General features: G+C 38.4%; 1 protein-coding gene across 1 annotated transcript in view; it reads left to right on the forward strand.

Moving 5' to 3' along the window:
- Positions 1-12,660, forward strand: part of LOC134651480 (exostosin-2) — a 57,280-nt gene extending 44,620 nt beyond the window's left edge. The window contains exons 4-7 of the mRNA XM_063506593.1: positions 2,576-2,735; positions 8,265-8,385; positions 9,612-9,770; positions 12,442-12,660. Coding sequence (XP_063362663.1) covers positions 2,576-2,735; positions 8,265-8,385; positions 9,612-9,770; positions 12,442-12,660 — 659 coding nt within the window. The remainder of the gene's footprint in view (positions 1-2,575; positions 2,736-8,264; positions 8,386-9,611; positions 9,771-12,441) is intronic.
- Positions 12,661-20,199: the final 7,539 nt, after the last annotated feature.

Below are 20,199 nucleotides of genomic sequence, written 5' to 3' on the forward strand. Positions count from 1 at the left end.
TCTCATGTGGACACACTTTTTGGTCAATGTACTCGATCCAGTTTATTAACTCTAAATCCGTGGTGAAAAGTGTGGAAAATTCTGTTGTTAGGACATGACATTAATTAATTGTCAACCTGCACGCCAATTTGTAAAGGCGCTGATAGACTTGAGCACTTGTTGTGTGTGTCGCATAGCTGCGATCGTGGTCCACATATGGTTTCATCGGAAGACCAAACTTTCGCGGGCCCATTTCGTGGTAAACTATAAAGTTTACCAACGCCATAAAACATAATAGGTTTCACTTTTGTATGCATTTTAAGTTTATTACCTAAGTTCTAAAATAGGTTTATTCAATTTAAGTTCTATCGAATCGATTATACAAGTGCACGAGACGCAGAGAAATCTATTCTCGTATTCCCCTTTCCATTATGAATGAAAAGATGCCATGCCGTCATCTTGTATAATCAAATACCTAAGTCTGGTTGGGTAAGAGAAACTGGCACAAGGGAAACAAAATAAACTATGCCCCGGACAAAATAAACTACCTATGTTGATCTTACCCCACATGACCTTAATCAATAGTCTAAACCGGTAAAAGAAACGGAATTCACCACTTTAAAAATAATAATTTAGGTGAATTGAATAGTTACAGCAATAACTCGATGTTTTAACATAATGTTGTACTGAAAAACAAAATAAAGTCAGTCGAACTCGGAATAGCTGAAGATGCAATCGTAAAAATGCTAAGATCGTCGGAACCATGCCACGTTGGCTCAAGCGATTTAGTAGACGTCTATTGCTCCTGTAGGGTGCATTTTTATCTTGGCGGGGATAATACCCTGCCTCCAGATGAATGTGCCAAGGTGCTACAGATCGTCTTAATGAAGAAGCAGCTTATAAGAGGACTCGCGTTCGCCACACATAGGCGCTCCCGTAGTCATTTATTACATGGGATGATGGGGTATTTGGGGACCGTCGCCCATGGACACAATGGGGGCAAGTGCGTTGCCCGCCTTTAACATGGGAGTACGCGCTTATTTAGCTGTGCTAGGCAGGAAGTTTCTTTGCCTATCCAAACCCCTGTTGCTATTAATACTGAAAACGCGTTGTCAAATGACAATGCAAAAAATGAATAGACACGGGTACAAAAAGTAAATAATTGGATTACAATGGACGTACCTCGTGCCGCGGTCATTCTCAATTAGTACGGTGTTGTTTAATTTGCATATCAACAAAAATCGACTCGGATACAGTACGTGACGTAATTAATTAACAACGAACTGTTTTGATAGTAGAGATTACGAGGTGGAGCGCAGAGTAAATGGTGATTGCAATGTGAAAAGCGACCGATTGGTATGACCAATTATGTAGTTAGTAAAATGGAATGTTAATAACAAATTTTTAAAGCTCTACGGTTTCAGATAGGCAGGATCTATCATACTAGAATCAGGCCAAGCTTATAGAAATTTGCGGCCTTATAGATATTGGCCATTTTTAAAATAACCCTGCTTTCGATGTTACCCCAATACCTACCTAGAAGTAGTGCCTAAAAATAGTAAAAATGCGTAAGAAAATGTTGATAATTTTTGAATAAATTGCAGTCAGTTACTTACAATAAAATTAAAAAATAATTACGTTTAATAACTAAACCGGTACAATAGATACGCTACAAATAGATATAATCTGTTAACTTCAGCAAAAAAACAACATCAACTATTCACAACTTAATGTCTTAAAACAATAATAAATTCATATAATTGCCGTTATAAACGAAGCACGGTAATAAATAACGAAGATAATACGAGCATTTCATAAAAAGTTTTGCGTCTTTCTTATGATGAAAATAATAAAGAAATAATTGTATTTGCGCGTTACTTTCGATTGTTTACTTTCGTATGGCAATTACAATTTACAACACACTGGTGGTAATTCATTAAATTATAATCTAAATCTACTTACCTACATTTATTAACTGAACTCGTTATGTTTTTAATAAATCCTCTGGTCGATACTTTGTTTGCCATATTAAGGAAAGAAATGCACCACAAATATTTTGTCACATAACAGCAGGGAGTGCTGCTGAAACTGTTGTTTTCAGTAATATAATATACCGGATTGGGGTTTTGCACTTCCCATGTTCGTAAATATGGTGTTTAAGTCGCGTGTAAGCGGCATAAAGTTGTTTTTATGCTTTAGTGCACAAAGTAAAAACATTTATTAGGACCCGTATTGACTTAGCAATAAAGTCCAAACCTGCCATACAAACAGCCATTGCTAAAGCTGGCGGTCGGTGCACTCTCCACTCCACGCGGCCGTGCCCGGGCCCGAGTACTCAGTTCTTTAGTCTCAAATAAACATGTACATTGAAAGTACCATAAAATGTTGGATATAGAAATATCCAACATTTTAATATACAGAAGTATATTTTCCTCGCAACCGAAATGAAAAGCAAATTACATATATAACTCGGGCATAAATGCCCATTTTATACCCGACCTATATATGTCCTCGCTTACACTCGGACCGATAAATTGCCTCGGATGAAATGGGTTACTTTACTATTTAAAAACACGTTTTATTTTTATTTTTCCAGCGTCCGAATGGCCAGTGATCAACAAGCCGCTGAAAGTGATAAGGACCAAAGAGAACAAACTATCCAATCGTTTCTTCCCGTACGACGAGATCGAGACTGAGTGCCAGCTCACTATTGACGATGATATTGTCATGTTGACGCCCGATGAATTAGAGTTTGGGTGAGTATTATTTGCTGTCGTAAAGACCAAAGAGAACAAACTGTCCAATCGTTTCTTCCCGTACGACGAGATCGAGACTGAGTGCCAGCTCACTATTGACGATGATATTGTCATGTTGACGCCCGATGAATTAGAGTTTGGGTGAGTATTATTTGCTGTCGTAAAGACCAAAGAGAACAAACTGTCCAGTCGTTTCTTCCCGTACGACGAGATCGAGACTGAGTGCCAGCTCACTATTGACGATGATATTGTCATGTTGACGCCCGATGAATTAGAGTTTGGGTGAGTATTTTTTGCGGTCGTAACTTACTTGATGTTAGTCGCCATTTTGAAAAGGGCGGACTAACGAATAAGGCCCGTAGAGGGGGCTAATGCAAAATTTTAGTTTTTATACAGAAATTTAACAGGTTTTAATCATGGACAAACGCCATGAAAAGTTAAAACGGCAAGTTAAAGTTGGTTCAATTGAAAAAAACACGAAAACATGTCTAATTTTCAATTATTTTTAGTTGTTTATTTTTACCCTGCATACCATAGCAGTTTTTTTTGTAAAGATGTATGTTTTCAGACTAATTAAGATATAAAAGGTAAAGACCCGGGCGGCGGTAATTTCTTCCGTCGCAAGTTTCATGCGGCGCGCCATGTCTTATGTTTCCTTCTAATTTTCTCCCCTAACGCCCCCTCCTAAGACGCGGTCTGCGTATAACTGCACTACAATGTTGATTGATGTGGGCCTAGATAGTTCTACATTTCTCTACAGATCTCAGAATAATCAGAGCGAATACACTGATTTTATTGCGCCATAGATTTTTATGCACGTGTCTACGTTTGCCCGGGGGCTACAAAATGATGTTCGCTTGTCGAAAAGTCAAAAGTCATTCGACCGATTTCGTTATTCGAGCCTACTCTGAGCCCACTTTTACTTTAGAAGTTGTTAAAAGTTTACCCACATTTTGTAAAAACATCATCTCATGGCTCATGACTCAGAAACCGACCCCTCCTCGCGTTGTCCCGGCATTTTGCCACGGCTCATGGGAGCCTGGGGTCCGCTTGACAACTAATCCCAGGAATTGGCGTGGCCACTAGTTTTTACGAAAGCGACTGCCATCTGACTTTCCAACCCAGAGGGTAAACTAGGCCTTATTGGGATTAGTTCGGTTTCCTCACGATGTTTTCCTTCACCGAAAAGCGACTGGTAAATATCAAATGATATTTCGTACATAAGTTCCGAAAAACTCATTGGTACGAGCCAGGGTTTGGACCCGCGACCTCAGGATTGCAAGTCGCACGCTCTTACCGCTAGGTTACCAGCGCACTCAAGAACCGACTCAACGCACATATATCGCCCTGATATAGGTATGTCAAAGGTAAGTTCGTAAAATTTTGAACATTCAAACATTTCACCCTACGATTTTTGTTGCGACCATCACAAAAAATGTGCATAGCAGCGTATAACCGAGCGGTGTCTGCATATAGTTGATTACCAATATTACCATAACTTGAAGAAAAAGTAACAATAAATTAATTAGCTCCGGGTTTACGGATGTTTGACGCCGCTATACTAATAGTAGGTGAGCCCAAGCCCATTATAGGTTTATGGTCGGTCATGATACAGAATGGTTTCAATTGATAGAGACAAACCCGCGTACATCTTGTCAGATGAACCAGGTAGGTCTAGTGCCTTTCCAGTTCCCGGTGCTACAACAGCACCCGTAATAGTTCCTCCTGCTCCTCCCGTCGCCGAACCTAGGAAGACCCGCTCTGGTCGTTAGGTTTGGTTCCTTTACGTTATCGACCCTAAAGGTCTGGGGGAGGCTGATGTGGCGAACCTCTTTGGTTGGCATACTTCCGCCTGCCAACGCAGGCTGGTAAGCCAATTTGATATCTGTGTGCCACCTTAACCAGTGACTTGTAGATTATTTTTGTGATGTCAAAATAAAATGTAATTCGTTTTTAATTTACAGAGATTTACAGAGCTAATTATTTATATATGTCAAAATAGTAGTCCCACAGGGGGATTTTTTGGTTACTGGAGCGTGTCAGATTAAGCTATACCGATATCAATTATGGTTCTACCTTTACCACTTTTAGCTGAAATTGGCAGTAAAAAAATCGTTAAGTAGACTGTCCACCAATCCACCAATAGGTATAGACGGCTTAAAGTGGTTAAGGTAGATCTCCACGGGTAGCAAGATATCACTTATATCTTAAAATTACACGCTTGAGTAACTCCAAAAATTCCTTTGTCATCGTTAAAGAGGTCGCTAAATTTTATTCTATTGAAAGTTTCATAGTAAACCGCCGCGGCGCCGGCGCGCCGAGTGACGTTGATCAGTCTGTCAAGTGTGGATGGTGCAACTGGCAGTAACTCCGATCTCTTGGGCTCTCCTACTATAATACATAGTGATTGATTAGTGAAAAATAAAATCGTGCGCATTCCGTTTAGCACTGGGATAAATCGAGCGTGCAATAAAGCCAGTAGACCGTATCACATAATAATATGCTACTAATTTATTAACTTTCTCATGCAATTGACTGAAATTATTTGAAGTTTAAGTATATCTCCTATGTACAATCGGGGACATTCGCGGTGAACCACCCTTAAGGGCAAAAAACTGGTCAAGTGCGAGTCGGACTTGCGTTCCAAGGGTTCCGTACAATACCCAATTTAAATTATGTATTTTCTTATATGGAACGTTAATGAAATGTCTTTAAAAACCCGTAGGAGTCGAATCAAGAACTAAGTAATTAAGTCCGACTCACGCTTGACTGCACATTTCTAATATGTTTTCTTGTCATCAGGTAAATAACTATTGGGGGGGGGCAGGCGAATGACCAGCCAGACGCACGAGTGAAGCTATAAGGGTTCCGTTTTCTTCCTTTTGAGGTATAGGGAACCCTAAAAATCGTTTAAACGTCTTGCAGACGGTCAGGGGATATCACAATAGAGATGTGCAAAGATGCGTTACGAAGGATGTGTTTGTAAAGAACCATGAATCTAGTATTTTAACTGGATCAGACATGAGGGGTGGGGGGAAATCACCGAACAGGATAGTCTTATGTATCTTTCAGTAGGAGTAGCAGCGAAAGCGCTATTATTGTTTGTCTTTGTCAGTCTCACAATTTTTTTTATTCCCCACCGTGAATTCCTATGGATTATGGTGGGCAACAAATAAATTCGACCAATCATAGTGTCGCATAGCGTATGTTTTGTCCCTCACAGACGCACCAATATTGGTACCAATACCAATACCACATCTATTAGGATCCTACCATCTATGTAAAGAACCAATATAAATTAATTGCCGACTAGAGCTGCACTGAACGACGATAGGTAAATAAAGTGATTCTATGAGTTCTTAACAAACACATCCATCGCTACGCAGTACGCACGCTCGCACATCTCTGGTAGAAGCGTAGCCTTAGAGGCGTGTAAATATAATAACGGCTTGTAAATATGTTTGTTGCACTTTCTTAACCTCTACTTTGCTATCACACTAGTTGACAAGCAATTTCTTATGTTACGATAAAGTTTAAAATAGCATGTTATTTCTCACGCGCGTGGGTTAAACGGTCAGTAATTAATTAATAGATAATTATATCGCAAAGAGAATTATGCATGTAAACAATGTTTGCTTATATATTATATTATCTGTATAGATTTCCGAGGGTGATAGGGCCAACGTATTATGAGCGTCTATTTACCCACAAAATTGCGAACCGAACGATCTGACGAAACATTTGAACGCCAATTGAGACTCTTTTTATTGGATAATCCATTAAATCCAAATTGAATGTAATTCATTTTTCTATTGACCTGTTTTTCATTTTATTTTATTTTAATTTGACGATCATTATGAGACATCCGTGCTTAGCTTAGCCATATTGACATTGTTTTTTATTTTATATTATTTGACATTATTAATAATTTAGTTAATTAATCGATTGCTTATAATGGTTTTTAAATTGTGTATTGCTTGACATTTGTATAATTATAATCAACTGTTATTTTCCTACTTGACGATCATAATATAAATTCGTATAGATTAGTGTAAAATAATTTATATTGTAATTTCATATTATGAAATAAATAAATCTAAATCTATATCACTTGTTGCTCGCGACTGTGTGTAGAGCCGTTAAAAATAAACCTCATTTTTAATCCCTTAGAATTAAATTTCAGTTACATTTGTATAAAAACACACACAACATAAATAATTTAGGTACTTAAGTAGGTACCTACCTTTGTTTCAAATTTCAATGTATTATAAACTTAAACGGTTTTGTTGTATATTGTCTTTTAGTAATTAAATATTATACGTTACATTCATCAAAAAACACATTGGCCTTAGCGTCTAATGTAGACGATTTATGGTGTAAAACCGGAGAAATATTCTATTACACCGCCTGGGACGAAATTAAGGAAACGCAGGGATGCCCAGCACCTGCATTACTCTCTCGGCTTCACTGTTTTATCCCACAGGAAAGGCGAGCCAATACGTGTGGAGGCAGGTCAGCTGCAGGAATCTGCCGCTTATTTCAGGTTGGATCCTACTCGCGCCTTACGGAAACTCCATTCCGGGTTTTATTTTGGAGTATCCTTCTCCTAGATGGATTGCAAACCAATGCTAAGAGCACGACCATCTCCCCTGTAACGAAATACCTTCTTGCTTCATTTGTGGACTTAGTCGCCTCGTACGACACCCTTATCCTATGTGAGGGTTGGCGCTATTCTAAAGCCGGCCACCACACGGCAAAAAACACAAATGGACCAGTAAAAATCGTAAAATGCCAACGCATTGCAATAAAAACCTCGTCTGGAAATAAGTAATCAATGTTTGATTGATGACAACTGAATATGTATTGCCAATCATAAAAAAACTATAATTATTCCGCTAATTGTGTGTATTTCATTCGTTATCGTGCGTTTAGCGGCAAAACCTCTTACAATGTATGTAGTCGCTACTTAGAAAAAGTCTCATGTCTCATTATAGTCATGTTGGAATGCGATATCTCTGTATGCAACTTTGTAATGTACAGGTAAAAAGCCGCTTCACAAAGTCGTGGTGAAAGTATTGGGATAAACATTCCGTATTTGAAAGTAATGTTTCGCATACGTATGGTTTTCTTACTCCTACTTCACTTTACTTGGTTTTCTTAGTCCTGTACACTTATTATTTTTCATGAAAATTCAACAGGAATGTCATCAATGTAATTTCATTTTAAGCGTTTTTGTAAACGGTGCCATACTAAGTACATTTAAGTACATTTATTTTTAGCTTTTTTGCCTTTTTTGGCACTTTTTTTGGCTAAAAGTAGCAATGGCAATTCTTACATAAAATACAATTTAAATCCTAATATACATTTTGTCTGTCTGTGGTCTCGCTAATATTACTTACTCCGTTAGCTCAGTGACTCAAAATGAGACTTGGCCTTCGACTAGAGATTGATCTAATCTATATACCCACCTACCTAGGTAAATCTACTAATCCATCCACACGGATAAATTAATTATTATTTTGATTTCAGTTTCGACGTGTGGCGTGAGTTTCCTGACCGGATAGTGGGGTTCCCGTCCCGCCTCCACGTGTGGGACAACGGCACTAACTCCTGGCGGTACCACAGCGAGTGGACCAATCAGATTTCCATGGTGAGTCGAAGCAGAATAGTTTCTAGTAACATGTACATGGTGAGTCAGAGTAAGATAGTTTCTAGACTTTCTAGTATCCAGATAGCATCAATATTAGCGGATGAAACGGTGCGTCAAAAATATCCCTGGAATACATTTCAAAATAATATAATAAACGTTCACTCTCACTGATGCGTTTATAAACGTTTTACTCTCACCTATGCGTGCGTTACGCTAATATAATTCTTAGCGGATAAATAAGATTGATTTAATGCGAGTAGTTGCATCTTATTTTTCTCTCACCGAATGAAACGAATAATATGCAAACTAATTGTATATGGGCGTTTTCCATGGGCGTACCCAGAATTTGTTAAGGGGTGGGGCAGAAGTAAATAAACTTATAAATTTTGGTTCAATTTTTAAAAATTCTTAACAAACGCCCCACCTTGCCCCACCGTGCGTACGCCCATGTCGATTTCACTTATGATTTGATTTCATAATAATAAATTACAATATCTATAACACATTCACCGCAGAGGTACGATCGTAGCCCATAACATGGATTTCCCAATATGTAGCGAAAATAGTTCGTAGAGGCAAAACGACAACGTGTCGTGATTAGCGCTGATTGGGTTATGCTATCTCAATCTACAAGGAAGTCTGTGATAAAACAACGCAATCTAATTGTGCTTGCTTTTGTTCGAATTTCTCAATGAGTATACGTTGCCAGAAAAGTACCTAACCTCGTGCCGCCCAACATACATTAGAATGTACACTCAGTTTCGATGGAATGTTAACCTTCATTAATAACAAAGTATGTTGCATTACCTTTGTCTCGTAAAGTTTTCGATCAAATGAAATTCAACCCAATTGAAAATACAACAAGATTCAAACTTCCTTGGCTATAATTTTGTATGGTGGGCGACACGAGGATAGTCAGCAATAAACATAGACTAGGAATCCTCTAGACGGAGTTTAGAGCAATTATTTCATGAAACCGATGCTGCCAAAAATACGGGGGTGCGGGGGACGAGGTGAGCGAATCCCGTGCCGTGATTGGTCCGTTCAAAGACACGGACCAATCACGGCACGGGATTCTGACACTTTGACTCGAAGATGGAGTAAAACTACCGTATATAGTGGCAGAGGGGGTAGCGTTACTATGCTCAGTCTAGAGGATGTCTTGTCTGTGGAAATAAAAGCTTGCATCAAGAATGAAATTTTTGACCGTTCTTCAACCGTTCCAGGTACTAACCGGCGCCGCGTTTCACCACAAGCTCTGGTCGTGGTACTACACGTACCGAATGCCGGCCGCCGTGCGCTCGTGGGTCGACGACAACTTCAACTGCGAGGACATCGCGATGAACTTCCTAGTGGCCAACGTCACCGGCAAGCCGCCTATTAAGGTAAAGTTGCTTGAAACGTTCGCTAGATGTCGCCGGTTTGCGCGAATTCTAGATCGCGCTAACGGTATGTCGACAACAACTTCAACTGCGAGGACATCGCGATGAACTTCCTAGTGGCCAACGTCACCGGCAAGCCGCCTATTAAGGTAAAGTTGCTTGAAACGTTCGCTAGATGTCGCCGGGTTGCGCGAATTCTAGATCGCGCTAACGGTATGTCGACGACAACTTCAAGTGCGAGGACATCGCGATGAACTTCCTAGTGGCCAACGTCACCGGCAAGCCGCCTATTAAGGTAAAGTTGCTTGAAACGTTCGCTAGATGTCGCCGGGTTGCGCGAATTCTAGATCGCGCTAACGGTATGTCGACGACAACTTCAAGTGCGAGGACATCGCGATGAACTTCCTAGTGGCCAACGTCACCGGCAAGCCGCCTATTAAGGTAAAGTTGCTTGAAACCTTTACTAGATGTCGCTGTGCCGGGTTGCGCGAATTCTAGATCGCGCTAACGGTATGTCGGCGACAACTTCAACTGCGAGGACATCGCGATGAACTTCCTAGTGGCCAACGTCACCGGCAAGCCGCCTATTAAGGTAAAGTTGCTTGAAACCTTTACTAGATGTCGCTGTGCCGGGTTGCGCGAATTCTAGATCGCGCTAACGGTATGTCGATGACAACTTCAACTGCGAGGACATCGCGATGAACTTCCTAGTGGCCAACGTCACCGGCAAGCCGCCTATTAAGGTAAAGTTGCTTGAAACCTTTACTAGATGTCGCTGTGCCGGGTTGCGCGAATTCTAGATCGCGCTAACGGTATGTCGACGACAACTTCAACTGCGAGGACATCGCGATGAACTTCCTAGTGGCCAACGTCACCGACAAGCCGCCTATTAAGGTAAAGTTGCTTGAAACGTTCGCTAGATGTCGCCGGGTTGCGCGAATTCTAGATCGCGCTAACGGTATGTCGACGTCAACTTCAACTGCGAGGACATCGCGATGAACTTTCTAGTGGCCAACGTCACCGGCAAGCCGCCTATTAAGGTAAAGTTGCTTGAAACGTTCGCTAGATGTCGCCGGGTTGCGCGAATTCTAGATCGCGCTAACGGTATGTCGACGACAACTTCAAGTGCGAGGACATCGCGATGAACTTCCTAGTGGCCAACGTCACCGACAAGCCGCCTATTAAGGTAAAGTTGCTTGAAACGTTTGCTAGATGTCGCTGTGCAGGGTTGCGCGAATTCTAGATCGCACTAACGGTATGCCGGCGACAATTTCAAATTAATGTGGCCTGCAAACTAGTCTTCATGGTAAAGTTGTTCGAAAGGTTCCTTAGATGTCGCTGTGTGCCTGTTGGCGGTTTCTAAATCGCGCTAACAATGTGCCGACCGTGAAGTCTATATGTAGTAAGGATAGCTTTGTTGCCACCCATCTACGTAATTGTTGGTTATGTGCGTTGTAGTAGGCGTGTCTCACTCCGCGATCTCGTTGCTTTGCTACATGTAGCTAAAAGTACATCCGTTCGGCCCCAATTTTGGGGAAAGCCATAAGCCGCGCGTGGCGCTGTCGCCACCTAGCGGCCATATCTGTGCTGATCGTAACAGACACGTTTTGTTAGAGAGTGAGTCTTCTGTATTTAGTACTATTATTTATTCTGTGGCTGTACCTACATGTCGAGGCAAGGCAATTTTAAAAAGAAAACGTGCGTAACGTGGCAAACATGTGAACTTTCGTGAGCGGTGCGCCTTAAATTCCATATAATTTGACATCTGCAAACTATAAGTGTAAGTTTTTTTTACTAACGTATTTTTAGCTACTTCGCGCAAATATTGAAGTGCCTAGGTCATCTTCTAACACTGAGAGTTCCTTCATTATCCGCTTGTACATATGTATAGGTAGCTTAAAGAGCCTTTACGGCCTGGCCACGACATTGCGCGACTGGCTTCGGCTAAGGCGACCACAATAGGTTGGAGCGAGACACAGCGATCGGACCTTCGTTCCCACCTATGCCGAAGCCAGTCGCGCAATGTCGTGGCCACACCGTAAGTCCTAAAAACATTTCAATCCTAACTCTATAATAATATCTGCGGCCGCTGCTGGAAACCATCGAGAGCGCGGACTTCTGGCCGAAGGGTGTGGTGTTTCGGCGGTTCCGTGGGAATCTGCCAAATCCTACACCGGAACATGCGATACAACAAAAAAAACCGGCCAAGTGCGAGTCGGACTCGCGCACGGAGGGCAAAAAAACGGTCACCCATCCAAGTACTGACCCCGCCCGACGTTGCTTAACTTCGGTCAAAAATCACGTTTGTTGTATGGGAGCCCCACTTAAATCTTTATTTTATTCTGTTTTTAGTATTTGTTGTTATAGCGGCAACAGAAATATATCATCTGTGAAAATTTCAACTGTCTAGCTATCACGGTTCGTGAGATACAGCCTGGTGACAGACGGACGGACGGACGGACGGACAGCGGAGTCTTAGTAATAGGGTCCCGTTTTTACCCTTTGGGTACGGAACCCTAAAAACACCTTGTCGCCGAAATAAAATAATTTTTAGCTTGTAAGATTTTTATTATCGTATATATGTTAGTTTGTAAGGTATGTATCTATATCTATGGGCCCTAGTTGCCTGATAGTAAATGATATTTGATTTGATATCTAAAACATGAAATTGCAGGTGACCCCCCGTAAGAAGTTCAAATGCCCCGAGTGCACCAACACGGAGATGCTCTCCGCCGACGCGCACCACATGACCCAACGCTCCGCCTGCATACAACGCTTCACGCAAATATACGGACACATGGCCTTGAAATCCGTGGAGTTCAGAGCCGATCCCCTGCAGTATATGGAGAATTCCGGTATACCACATATGTATCCTGATATTGGAACGCTTTAAAAAATTCTAAAATGCGTGTACGTAAGCCGTGTGTTTACGCAAATATATGGGCATATAGCGCTCAAGTTTGCAGTGTTCAGGGCCGGTTTACTGCATTACATGGAGAATTCCGGTATACCACATATGTATCCTGATATTGGAATGCTTTAAAAAATTCTAAAATTCGTGTACGTAAACCGTGTGTTTGCGCAAATATATGGGCATATAGCGCTCAAGTTTGCAGTGTTCAGGGCCGGTTTACTGCATTACATGGAGAATTCCGGTATACCACATATGTATCCTGATATTGGAATGCTTTAAAAAAAAGTAACGAAATTCTAAAATTCGTGTTCGAAAGCCGTTTATAACTTGCTGTACGCAAATATATGGACATATGGCGCTCAAGTTTGCAGAGTTCAGTGCCGGTATATTGCAGTACATGGAAAATTCCGGTACCTATACCACATATGTATCCTCATATTTAAATGGCTTGAATCAAGTAACACCCTTCAGAACATTAATTTTTTTTTTAAATTCCTTCATACAATATAGCTATATGCCCATGTCAAGGCTGCTAGTTAAGTGGATTCGCAGTATACTACATGTTTTGTCCTCACACATGTGTGTGTCATACAACGATGTGTTGCTGGATAAAGGAGGATTTTGGAATACCCCACTTGTATCCTGATATCGAAATGTTATAATGAGATTATATGGTCCATTAGTCCAATAAGTGACTTACTGGCTAAATAAAACCGAACGGCAACTTCTAAATAGTACTAAATACATAATACGATTGATGCGATAAGATTTTGGCAACTAATTGTTTGAGGGTAAAAACTAGAGCTTTGTACCTTAAGGTACAGTTTTAAGCGGATTTTAAATATTCACGCTCAACGTGTGTTGTAATTTTATACATACATCGGGGTTTTCGGTGCACGAATGTTTTACACTAGCCAAATTACAGGTAAAAACTGTAAAAAACTATTTTAACATTTCTAATTTAACATTTCTAAGCACATTTGGACCTTACTACCTACGTTTAATTCATAGTTTGGTAATTATTTTACAATAAACAAAGTTATAAATACACGAAATCATTCCCGCACCGAAAACCCCGATGTATGGTAATAAAGTTATGTGGTGATAGCAAGTCAGTAATGAATGAACCATAAGATGAACTCTTGGTTAAAATATGTTACACACACCAAAATTTATGAAAGTTACACAAAATATAGCCTCGTGCCGCCGTCATGAAAAATTATAACTAGAAATTTTAATCTAGTTGTATCTTTGTGTTGTTTTTCATTTGTTCGAAAATTGTATGAGACAAAAAATGCTTCGGAAAAAAATGTAAGTACATTGTTATGTACATTGGGCGGCACGAGAGTAAATTTGCAATGAGAAGATTCTTATTAAACCATTTTGTCTACTGAAGGGTACTTAAGATTCCTTTATTCTTTCGTTGATATTTTTACTGAGAGTTGTTCAATCGTCAGTTTACAACCAAAGATTGGTGACTTAATTAGTTTCAGTATCCGTCTAGAACAAAAGAAGTCGATCAGCGGACGTGGTGTACAAAATTATACCTCTCGTCGAATGATGGTCCCTATGACAGTTCCTTTAAGTTTGGCTCAGTTTAAATAACTGAAATATACGTATAATCGTATTTTTATTACTTAAATGTTACATGTGTATTTCTAAATAAATTAATGTGTAAAACGTCCAATAAATGTCTGCAAACATTTTACGTGACAGCTACTCCATATATAAATGACCTGCCATAGTGATCATCATTCGACGCGAGAAGTATAAACTGAACACAACTTTATTGTTAAGAGAATAAGAGCGCGTTTAGGTAATATGTTGGTTGTCAACTGACATAATATAGGGTTATGTATTGCCAAGATTATCGAATAACACTATAGGTAGAATAGGACAGGTTGAGAGCTAGAGAAGGATGGACAATAAAGTGTATGAAGGCTGTATGAGATTAGAGAAATGGGAATACGTCCCCAATGCCCAGGGTAAGTAGTTTTAACTGCCACGAGTTGAATTATTCTTATTTCACACTAGGTGTCGTTAGTACATTTTATGAAAATTTCTAAAAATATTTAGGGCCAGTTGCACCATCCGCACCCCTACATCCTAGAAAACGATACCCATAACGACTTTTACGATAAAGTAGGTACGTGTACGCCATCTTGAATTCTAAAATGGCAATAATTTTCGAAGCACCCCTGAGAACCTAGGAAAAGAAATATCCAAGATGACTTTTTTGTTTTGTGAAAATACTGAATATTAAAACTTGAAAAACATCTGATACATCAAATTGTTCATTAACGACATCTAGTGATTAAATCAATGACCCTGACCGATAAAGTACAGTGAAGGTAACAACTTTTTTCCATGTAGACATTTTTTGCTGTGCCATCTTTTTAAATTTTATACATAAGTTTCACGCCATACTGTATATTGAATGTTTAATAATCCCACCCAATTAAAAAACGTTACATAGTCAATTAAAGTCGAAGTATAACTTAATAGTTCGTTATAATTTCAATATTCTGGATTTTACAGCTATGTACATGATGACAGCTGTCAACGCCATATCTAGTGTTAACCACTCGTTTTATTTCATTGACACAACCAGCCCTAAGGCCTTTCCACTGAGGCAGATGAGCGGAGATGAGAGATGTGCGGGAATCAGCCAATAGCATAGGGAGTATTACTGCAATGTTTTGCCGCCAGAGTGCAGCACTAGCGACGTAAGTATACCATAGAGTAATTTATACATACTGTACCTTAAACTGTTTTTTGACAAGTTTTCACAAATAATCAAATAGGTATGTCATTGATACATCAAGGCGGTTTGTTTACAAAGGGCCTACCGGGAAACGGTGGGGAAACGTGAAATCGAAACTCAGCTATCTGCCTCTTTATCGCTCGAATATGCAAGAGTGATAGAGAGGTTAGATAACAAAATTTCGATTCTCTCGTTTGCGGTAGACCCTTTGTGACTTGTTGTGGGAGTGGCGTCCCCTACGCAGACTTTCGCGGAATATTCCCTATTGCCATTGGTTTTAATCCAGTAGAATGGAAAAGAGAACCAGCAATGCTATTGGTTGATACCCACACGTCTCTTCTCATCTCCGTTTCTGTGGAAAGGCAGCCTTACCTATACTGTACATTATCAACATATAAATTGTAAATTATAAGATAAGCAAAAATATACGCTTGGTCCGTATAAGTATCAATTGAGCAAATATTAGTTATCGATATATTTTTTTAGGAAACCAATTTGTGTTGTATATCGTTGTTTTGTCGTTTTCGAAGTCAATTCTAGATGTAGGCTATTAATTGTATTTATTGTTTACAATGAGCTTCTGTGTTAGTATTTAGGAGTCACCAAAGTGTTTGAAGTAATTGAAATTAACATTAACGCAATCTATTGAGAATATTTGAAGAATAAACTAGCAATATTTGGTCAAAATGTCGTTTGTCATGCAAGTTCAGTGTTCGTGATTTATTCATTTTAAAAATTATATTTAATTAAGTACAGTCGACTACAAAGAGATGTATCCACTTTTTCACCTTACAGCATTGTAATAAAGTGAAAAAGTGGATACATCTCTTTGTAGTCGACTGTACATTATAATTACGTATCACTGTAACCATTTTTTTCATAAAACCGTGAGTTTATAAACTGAAATAACAAGTCAAGTCCAGTCCACTTTTAAAGAAAAAGATTGTGTAACATAACAAGGTTTTGGGAGAACTTTTGTCAATGCGGTTTCACATTATAGGCATTACATTAATGTTAATTTCACTTACAATTAGGTACTATAAACTCCAGCATATTCAAGGGTTCAATATTATAATTTCAATCTTCATATCTTTTAGTTAAGATACAATAATGCCCCAAACAAACATCCCTTGGGGATCTATCCTATCTCTTAAATAAACGGTCTAATTGTAAAAGAGTATTCGCTTCGAACCTTCTTGCCGCTGTATAGTTGATAATTTTGTATGACAATAAGTTGTTCCAACAACCCTGATAAGTTTCATGTCAATTCTCTTGAAAATCGTTTAGGCTGATCATTGTTTAGAATACAATAATGTACGGGAACCGCTATCTTATAAAAATATGGGGTGTTTGTAAAGCCTTAGCACCAAATTTTTCGAGGTGTGTAAGAATGTAAGTCATACGGAGCAACTTTACAGAAAAAATTGCGAACAAAATTAGCTCTCCCATAGAAAACATCGATACTGGCACAGAAAAATATATGAAACAGACATTTTTCTTCAGTCTACAAAATGCTAGAGAGAATCCAACAAATGTACAGTACACTAGAAGTGACTTTTTCTTGTAAGTGTCTGAAACGATGGCAATAATAAAGTGTTACATTCTTAGCAATGATCAGCCAAACCCTTAGTGCAACTGTAAAACGCCGTCTGTCCTTAGAATTGTAAAGAAAATATTCTAAATAATAATGAAATTATAGTGTTAGAGAAAAAATTAGTCCATCTTGGCATATCGGTGCTTGCGTCGAGGTTCATTCCTACGTACCTAGTTATATACATGTATATTGTAACGGACAATGTTAGATAATGGATTTATCAATGGCATAATTTTAAACATATATCTTTTGTATTTTATTACGATGCGATATTTTAAGCGTATGGAATTTCAGTCGACTTTATGTAAAGTAACTACAATGATTTTCTTTATCATAAATCTGTTGATAATAAATCACAATGTAATTTAATGCTTGAGCCAATCGTGTAAGTACATTTTGTAATTTATTCGCCATTATTTTTTATTTATGAATTTTTAATTTTATTAAATTATTTTTTATGCGTTTTTGAGACATTCGTTTGTACTTGGTAGTTTTTTGAAATCGTAGCCAAAGAACTTTTAGACTAGTCTCGACGTTTATTTCGCATTTACTATGTATTTGTATTGTATAAGGTATCGGTAAACTAAATGACTTTATAATAACTTTATGACTTCACACTCATTTAATTATAACTCTCTCATTTCAAACAGAGATAGAGAGAATCATACTGTCTTTGTCTTACGCTAGTTCAAGCACCCAAAAAAAAAGGAATGAATATAGTCTATTTTCTTCTTATTTATTGACAAATTGGGTTAGCCATACTATAGTTAGTTTAAGCCGCGGTCCTGGGTTCGAATCCTGGTAAGGGCATTTATGTGTCTGATTAACACAGATATTTGTTCCTGAGTCTTGGGTGTTTTCTATGTATTTATGTATTTGTATATTATATATATCGTTGTCTGAGTACCCACAACACAAGCCTTCTTGGGCTTACTGTGGGACTTAGTCAATCTGTGTAAGAATGTTCTATAATATTTATTTATAGTTCTTTCTTTCTTTTCTGTATGCTAGTTAAATATTTCTTAAATCTACAACTTGTTGCTACGGAGGAGCGGGGATTCCTGATACAGGTATAATATACCTAATAGGGAGTCCCAACCTGTTACCTTGCTATGTAACATTTATTAATGTAAATAAATATTTTCATTTTCATTTCATTTTTCATTTTCATTTTCATTTTCATTTACTTTACCGATACCTATACTGGGTAGGATGGTCGGAGTGGAGTTACCAGGTATATCAAACGACAGACTGACGACTTCGTTACGGCTAGGCGTATGCTAGTCTAGTCTAGGTGTTAGATAGGTACAAAGTAGGTGGCGTAGAACTGTGTACCTTCGATCTTTTCCCCTTCTATGGCCAGTGATAGGAACATAGACTGGAATAGGTACTGAGAAGCGTGAAGTACTGTTTAATGTTGTGGTCGCAAAGGTAGCTGAAGGAGATGACGATTGGCGCTATACGTATAATATGCGGTAACTATGTCAAGCACTAATGTTTGAAAATCATAAAACGTACGGCACCCTACAGCATCATCTACTTTACTTATGCACTATTTGACGTTTCTTAATGTTATTTTGTCTATGGGTAGTACTTACTTTTATTAATTTATATTTGTGTTCTTTAACGATTCCATTTATCAAACAAGGTATTAACATTAACAGTCTAAAATAAATGGAATAATAGTAAAATTGTGATCCATTCAAGAAAAACTTAAAGTTATCGCTAATTGTGAAAAATATACGTTGAATGGTTACTATACTTACTATATTAAAGTACAGTAAAGCGGGCCACTCACACATCTGCCGCAGGGGCAATACCGGTCGCACGGGGGTCGTATATTATATTATATTATATTATATTATATTATATTATATTATATTATATTATATTATATTATATTATATTATATTATATTATATTATATTATATTATATTATATTATATTATATATAATGTATAATATAATTATGTATAATATGTGCAACTCAGTGTGTAAGTGTAAGTGATAGTCCCGCTGAACGCACGTCGTCGAGAATGGCTCTTGTGTTATCAAAGCAGTCGGTAGTCGCCAATGAACTGACTGGAATTGCCCCAATTTTACTACACATGTAACAACCTAGCAGGGCGGTAGATACAATCTAGGGAGCTAGGAAGGTCTTGCGCCCCTGCCGCCCTGCTGCAGGCCCAATCTAAAAATTGCCCCTGCTTCTCTACACACATCACAATTAAGGAGGCAATTAAGGGTCCAATTCCAATATTGCCCCTGCGGCAGGTGTGTGAGTAGCCTGAAATGAACTGTATGTTTAAGTTTTTTGTTGATGTGTCAAATCAATAAAAGTTAGGTACTAAAATGTCACTTGTCTTTACGGCCGAGAAACGAAAAGATCGAAGTGCAGTAGATAAATAATACATAATAACTTGATATGAAGAGATTTTAAATGGTTTTTTTTTGCAATGAAATTATAGCTACCTTGGTTTTATTGTTATGTTTATTTATATCGGATATTTTATTTATCCAATACTTAGAATTTTCGCCATTTTTTCAGTTTTTCGACAATGAATTTGATAGTTGCATTGTTTTTGTGCAGCTATTTAATAGTAATTAAATTTTATCATTAATCATTAACTATTGTTAGAAGTATAATTTAATTCGATATGAATTATTTATTTTGTCCAGCCTGCATTTTTGTAAGTGGTTTACGACTTTAATATTAATATTACCTATTTAAAAAATCATAACACATGTAAATGATTACTTACGAGTTTTGGCCATACAGTTTTCTTTTCTAACGAGTGCATATAAGTAATTAATGATTGAAATTAGTGAAACTATGTCACTGTATGCACTTGTGTAAGAAATAGACTGATAACTATCATAGGTCTAACAGTCATGTACGGTCATAATTTTATTATAATAGCTAGAATGAAATAATGTATCAGTTCTAATAAGAACACACTACACTACCGGGCCGGGTCACCATTTGTATCATTTTCGTATATCAAAACTTTGCGTAGCGCCGGTGCGTATCATAGTCGTTAATTTGGACCCTAATATGTCAGAATGTTTTTTTGTTCAACCTTACGATGATGTTACGCGACAGAGATATGAAGGCCGTTAATATCTTCGATAATTCATTCGTCTACTTACCTCTCTATT

Source organism: Cydia amplana, chromosome 10, assembly GCF_948474715.1.
Source record: "Cydia amplana chromosome 10, ilCydAmpl1.1, whole genome shotgun sequence".
NCBI classification, from domain to species: Eukaryota; Metazoa; Arthropoda; class Insecta; order Lepidoptera; family Tortricidae; genus Cydia; species Cydia amplana.